This window comes from Rosa chinensis, chromosome 5 (genome assembly GCF_002994745.2).
Source record: "Rosa chinensis cultivar Old Blush chromosome 5, RchiOBHm-V2, whole genome shotgun sequence".
Classification (NCBI taxonomy): domain Eukaryota; kingdom Viridiplantae; phylum Streptophyta; class Magnoliopsida; order Rosales; family Rosaceae; genus Rosa; species Rosa chinensis.
The window spans coordinates 18,169,937-18,176,982 of record NC_037092.1 but is presented as its reverse complement, the minus strand read 5'-3'; the positions used below and the strand labels follow the sequence as shown (position 1 = coordinate 18,176,982).

Here is a 7,046-nt window from a genome sequence, read left to right as displayed (position 1 = left end):
TTTAAGGACACTGAAATTGTGTCCTTAAATACATACAAGGACTCTAAAAGAGTCCTCTATCCGGGTGTCATCATAAGTCCGAAATAAGGACACTGGAAATGTGTCCTCTTATCTATACAAGGACACAGTTTATGTGTCCTAATAGTTGTGGACTTGGTGTCCTTAAATCTATAAGAGGACACCTAAATTGCATCCTTGTATTTAGGGTGGGTTCGGTTCCAAGCCTAAACCGAAAACCAAACCGAAATTAGAATCGGAGCTGTTCGATGCGGTTTTTCCATTTATTCAAACCTATAATAATAATTTATAGCAAGAAGTTTACAAGTTTACTAATGCATGCTTTGTACTTCACTAGACAATAATCTATAATTCGATACTCCATATTCCATATAATTCAATTGATATAGTCCATCAAATTTAGCATCAACATATGAAATGGTCAAAAAGTATAGAGTCCAAAGTTTATAAAAGTCCATCATTACATCAACACTAACCTCACAAATTAAAAATGTATAAGTTCACTAAAAGATTAAACATCACAAAAATAATGAACCAACATCAACATATGAATGAGGGCAATGGCATGATCTCAAGCTTGGAAAGATGAAGTCTTCGACTTTGGAGGTAACATTCCGCTCCGACTACTCCCCATTGCAGCTCCACATGGCATCTTAAGCATCTCTACATTAGTATAAATAAAAAATAAAAAGAACAACATTAGAAAAGAAATACATACAATCATATATAACATAAATATTACAACTTCATTAACCCAAAAAACTTTAACTAAGAAAATAGAAACAATTACCTCTTTCCGCTTCTTCACACAACTCCATCTCCTCAATAGTAGGCGTATGATGTAGATACACATTTTCACTCCTAAGCCAATTTTGTGTACATATCAAGGTCTCCACCATTCTAGGACTTAGGGAGCTACGGTATGGATCAATAATCCTCCCACTCGTGCTAAAAGAAGATTCCGAAGCTATGGTTGACACCGGAATAGCTAGAACATCCCTTGCAATGCGGGCCAATATAGGATATTTACAGACTCCATTCACCCTCCACCAATTCAACAAGTCAAAGCCTTCACCATCTCCTTCAATAGGATCTCTAAGATATCTATCCACATCATTGTTTACGATCCCGGCTTTCATTGCTCTTCTCCTTTGCTCATTCTCTTTCAATCTCTTTTCTAACTCCGTTAGACCCTTACTTGAACTAGGTATCCCCTCACTTGATACTTGAGAACCAACAACCTCACCAACACCACTTTCCCTTCCCTCTTCCTCATATACTTTGTAAAGGTCATACAAGAGATCCTTCACAGTCTTTTTGTTAGCTTCCACATTTTCATTCATATCCCCATCATCAAGAATCTCAAAATAGTCAACAACTTTCTCAAGTTTATGACGTGGATCAAGAACAATAGCAATGAATAGATAGTGATTCAACTTATCAAAGCTACCCCAATACTTGAGAAACTTGTCTTGCATAGGTGATGCAATCTCAGATAAACATGGGTTCTTTTGTTCTTGCAAGAGACCATAAATAAAGAGTATATCACCAAAAGTACTATGAACGGTAGGAGAATTAGAACAACATACCTTCAAAGTGATTTCATAAAATGGTCTCAAGAAATCCACAAATTGCTCCCCATATTGCCAATCAACACTTGCCGGTGGCCCTTCTTTTGGCTTTTCACCCTTTTCACCTTGGAGCCATGCCCAAAAATTACCCTCATCTTCTTCCACCATTCTATCAAAAGTTTTTTGGAATTTCAAAGCCCGTTCCAACATCAAGAATGTGGAATTCCACCTAGTAGGGACATCCAAAATCACAAGCCCTTTGCACTTTAGTTTCACCCTTTCAACATATTCCTTAAAAAAATCAAGCCTTTGTGAGGAGGATCTAACATACCTCACCGCATTCTGAATGGCACCAATGAATATCTTCATCACACTCAACCCATCATTGACAATCAAGTTAAGAATATGGGTGACACACCTCATTTGCAAATTCTTCCCTTTATGCAAAAGTGCATTAAGGACACCCCAATCACCTATCCTCCTACTCAACTCCTTCAATGCAACATCATTTGACGAAGCATTATTAACGGTGACTGTGAGAATCTTCTCTATACCCCATTCCAACAAACAATCCTCCAATAGCTTAGCTATAGCCTCTCCCTTATGACTAGGAATCACACAAAAATTTAAAATTCTCTTATGCAACACCTAATTATCATCAATAAAATGTGCAGTGAGGACCATATAATTAATGTTTTGAATAGAAGTCCAAGTATCGGTTGTAAGAGACAACTTATATCTACTCAATTGATCCATCAATTTTTCCTTTTCCCCCAAATAAAGCTTAAGGACATCCTTTGCTATTGTCTTACGGGAAGGAATTCTCCAATAAAGAAGAGCTCTACCTATAAAACGCCTAAACCCCTCTCCCTCCACATGAGAAAATGGTAGCTCATCTAATATAATGTACTCCACACATAACATAAATAGCTCTTCTAGAGTGCATTCTACAGTACATAACTCAGTAGTTGGTTTTCTAAAAGAGAAAATCTTTTGCCTTTTATCTTTCATCATCTCAATATTAGGGGGATACTTTGGACACTTGTCCATATGTTATTAAGGGAGGTTGTACCATTCTTCCTAGGATCGGCATAGTAAATTTTTCCACAATAATTACATTTACCCTTAATTCTACCATCCACCATATCCCTCTCAAAATGATTCCAAATATCTGAACTTTCTTTCTGTTTCAACACCTCAAGGATGCTTTCCACACTTCCATCATCTTCAAGCTCGGTTGCTTGACTTCCTTGAGTTCCTTGAACTTCCGGAGTTGCAGTAGAAGTTCCTTCATGGGGAGGTATTGGTGTTGTAGATTCACCAACACTAGTGCTGATCTGCAAAACGGAACAGAAACTGCAATAAGAAACAAAAAACAGAAACTGCAATAACAAATTCCTTAAAATACCCCAAAACTGGAATAATCAACAGAAAACAGAAACTGCAGTTTTTAAGTGCAAAACAGAAATTGCAAACATAAACAAAAAGCAGAAACTGGAATAATCAACAAAAAACAGAAACTGCAGTTTTTAAGTGCAAAACAGAAACTGCAAACATAAACAAAAAGCAGAAACTGCAATAAGAAACAAAAAACAGAAACCAAAAGCATAATGCAGAAACTGCTTGCATATTGCAGAAACTATTTACACAATGCAGAAACGATTCACACAATGCAGAAACAATTCACATAACGCATAAACTGCTTGCATATTGCAGAAACAGATTATACTGGCAACAAGACAACAAATCATTTAGCACATATATACTAGATTAGTAGATTACCAGCAGCCCTTTAGGATAGAAGCACATACCTGAGATGATGAAGTCGATTTCGGATGAGTACCCGAACTGGTAGCAGCTGATTTAGATTGCCTCTTCATTTTCTAGCTATGCAAATTACTCCTATTCAAATCAGTAAACAGAAACATGATTATAGAGGAAGAAAAGCACAACAAACCAGTCCAAGACATTCAAAATATCATTCCAAAACAACAAACATATTCAAAATATCATTCTGGGCAGCAACCAGCAAGTTCGTTCATAACAGTTATCAAATTCCACAATAGTAAACATTCAAAATAGACTCGATAGTAATCATCCTAGGATTTGTATCAAAATAGCACAATGTTTTAAGTTAATAAATTTGGCTAAACTTTGCAATTCTTTCTGTAAATGATAATGGAATTGACAAAAACAGTAATCAGTGGTCAACCTACCTGTAACCCACTGTTACACTTAACTTGAATTGATTCTACAGCTAACTAATTATATAAGTCCATGATTTGCTTTAACTTGCTTCAGTTGCTTGGCAAATAAAAAGAAAAACATCAAAACTACATAGAAAAACAACTCAAAAGGACAGAAACTCCCAACCCTCATTCTTCATGAAACGAAAAAAGGGAATTACCTGAGAATGAACTTGATTTAGTCTTCAGACTAGCTGCACCACTTACGAAACTTGACTTCGATTTGAGAGGTTTTGCTGAAGGAAAAAATCAATTAGGGACTGAAGAAGCATCTTTAGTTTCGAAATTGTGATCTCATAATACCTACTTACCAGCAAGAGCCGAAGAATTCCGGCGAAGTGCGAGGGAGATGACGAGATCGTCCAGATGTGTTGATTTGATTACTAGGCTGTCAAGCTCAGATCGAGAGAAAGGTCAGAGCTTTGCTTCGAAATTGATTGGCGGAAGACGGTTGGAGCTCCAGCAGCTACACACACACAAAGATTTTTAACATCAGCTCAGATCGTTGTAAATCAAATTACAGACGGAGCTGGAACCTAGAACTCTGGATCCGATCTTACCTTTCAGAGACTGAAAGAAGGAAAGCGGATGAGTACGTGAGGCTTTGAGTCTTCGAAACTGAGTAGCGACGGCGGACAGTGGCTTAGGGTTCTGGCAGGAGGCAGCGGCGAGCCCCAAAGTGCAGAGATTGTGCGGCTTGAAACGAGAGAAGGGAAATGTCGGGCAGCGACTCAGCGAGTGACGAGAGAGAGAGGCTGTTAGCCTAACAGGGGTCAGAGAGAGAGGGAGAGGGAGAGGTCGGGGGTCGGGGCTGAGTTCGAAACGCGTTCGGGACAGAGAGACTGAGAGAGAGGGAGGGGTCGATACTTTGGGACTGAGAGAGGCGGATTGAGGCTTTTAGGTTTTTAGGGTTTTCGCATAATACTTAATACATATACAAAACGATGTCGTTTTAAGGATATTTGGTTTTCGGTTCGGTTCAGTTTCGGCCGGGCTAAAATCGAAAACCAAACCGACCAGATTCGGTGCGGTGCGGTTTTTCGCTTTTCGGTGCGGTTTTGTTCGGTGCGGTTTTTTCCGGCTTCAGTTCGGTTATCGGTGCTGTTTTTTTCAGTTTTCGGTCTCGCGAGCCCACCCCTACTTGTATTATCAAATAAGTGTCCTCTTTTCTATATGAGGACACACAAATTGTGTCCTATAAGCTCTAAAAATGGAGTCCTTAAATCTATTAGAGGACACAAAAGCAACACACTCAAATGTGTCCTCTATTTTATACAAGAACACATAATTTGTGTCCTAAAACCTCTGAAAACAGAGTCTTTAAACCTATAAGAAGACACAAAAAGTACACTATCAAGTGTGTCCTCTTTTCGATACAAGGACACAAATTGTGTCCTCAAATACCTGTAAATAGTCCTTAAATTCATAAGTAGAGACAAAAATGCATTCTCATGTGTCATGTTTTCTATACTAAGGCTTAGTTTGGGATTGCTGTGCTGTGAGAGGAAGCACTTCTGACTTTGCTGTGAAAGGAAGCACTTTTGATTTTGCTGTGACAGAAATCAGCCGAGTGTTTGGTAAACTATTTTTGAAAGTGCTGTGAGAACAAAAAGCTATTTCAAAGTGTTTGGTAAACTATTTCTGAAAGTGCTGTGACTGTTTGTAGTTACCAAAAGAGACATCATGTTGAAATACCAATAAATTATCTGATAAAATTTGTTCATCTAATTCTTCCCCTTCTTCAGATATTTTTTTAGCTATAATTCATATTTCAATTTTTTTTTCTTTCAACTAATTTACTTATCTTGTATTTTGCAACAGAATATTGACATAGATTCTCACTAACAAAGAATTAATACAACACCTAATTATCTTCTAAAAAATTAAAAAATAAAATAACAAAACCTAATTACTGTAAATAAAAAACGAAGACCCAGATTTTATTGCTTTTCCTTGAATATGTCGTGGTTCTTCTCAAAAACTGGAACAAGGAGAAGTTAACACAGAACCCCGAAAATGATCCAAGCTTCATCCAAATTCCTGGAATACAATCCAAGGTCACATCTTTTTCTTCTTTCATCAATACTAAATTCCTGCCAATTTCAGAAACCAATCGCACCCAGTTGCAATCTCTTTCCAATATGGACAAATTCAGTGTTTTGACTGAGAGTTTGGCTTGGAACCGCAAGGAAATCGGCACCAATGGCCGCCTCGAGATCGAAGACCAACACCCACCAACCACCAAACGTCGTTGATTTTTCTTCAGAAGTGATTCTAGTGGTGTATGGTTAGATCTGGGTATTATGAGTATTGGGTTGTTGAACTTGCTGTTCATGTGATTTGCAACTTTGGGTTTGGGGCGTGTGGCAGAGGAGCGACGGAGTTGGGTTTTGAATCCTCTTGATAGATCGATCGATGGTTTGCTTTGGGTTTGGGGCGTGTGGCGGAGGAGCGACCGAATTGGGTTTTGAATCCTCTTGAGAGATCGATTTCTATGGAAACCGATGGTTTTGAGGAAGAGGCTGGGAAGAGAGATGCTCTTAACGAAATCGATCGATGGTTTTGAGGAGGCTGGGAAGAGAGATCTGGGAAGAGAGAAGGAAGAAACGAAACCCTATAGAAAAGATGAGGACATAATAGGAAAAAGGAGAAACTTTCATTTAATCAATACTGTTCACTCCGTGTTTTGACAGAAGCAGCTTCCCAAAGCTGGTACTTGGGTGCTTCTCAATTTCAGATTCTAGGAGAAGCAAATTGGACCAAAAGCACTTCCTAGACAATTTACCAAACAGCATAACATAAACTCAAAAGCAGAAGCAGGTTCAGAAGCAGGTCCATAATCAATCCCAAACTGGGCCTAAGACACCTAAATTGTGTTCTCAAAGTTCTGAAAATTGAGTCATTAAATCCACAAGGGAATACGATCTCATATTATAAAAATTGCGCGCATAACATCGAGTACACATCAAACAAGTCCATATATATATAGAACATCCATCAATACATATCTAAGATCCAAAAGAAGTAGCCTGCAAAAACCACAAGTCCGACACCAGATCAAATGTACTACTACAACTGATTTGAAGCTAACTACCTAATTCAAAGCTGCTGCTTCTACTGTTGTTGTTGCTGCTACATATAGAACTCAATTCATACCATCCAAAACAAGTACTACCTGCAAAGACAATAAGTCCAATGAAGTTCAGCTTTG

At 38.2% G+C, this 7,046-nt stretch overlaps 1 protein-coding gene across 1 annotated transcript; it reads right to left on the bottom strand.

Annotated features, from left to right (window-relative positions):
* Positions 1-589: 589 nt before the first annotated feature.
* Positions 590-3,469, bottom strand: LOC121049157 (zinc finger BED domain-containing protein RICESLEEPER 2-like). Its single transcript, XM_040505745.1, has 4 exons — positions 3,401-3,469; positions 2,732-2,926; positions 809-2,237; positions 590-681 (listed from the first exon to the last, which is right to left on the bottom strand). Exons 1-4 carry the CDS (start codon positions 3,467-3,469, stop codon positions 590-592), a joined length of 1,785 nt encoding a protein of 594 aa, XP_040361679.1.
* Positions 3,470-7,046: the final 3,577 nt, after the last annotated feature.

What these genes read in the sequence shown, in the direction of transcription:
- LOC121049157 (XM_040505745.1), bottom strand. Translation starts at nt 3,469, where the DNA reads ATGAAGAGGCAATCTAAATCAGCTGCTACCAGTTCGGGTACTCATCCG. An exon ending in ATCATTTTGAGAGGGATATG is followed by an intron (nt 2,238 to 2,731) that starts GTGGATGGTAGA and finishes GATGATAATTAG; the next exon opens with GTGTTGCATAAGAGAATTTT. An exon ending in GTGTGAAGAAGCGGAAAGAG is followed by an intron (nt 682 to 808) that starts GTAATTGTTTCT and finishes ATACTAATGTAG; the next exon opens with AGATGCTTAAGATGCCATGT.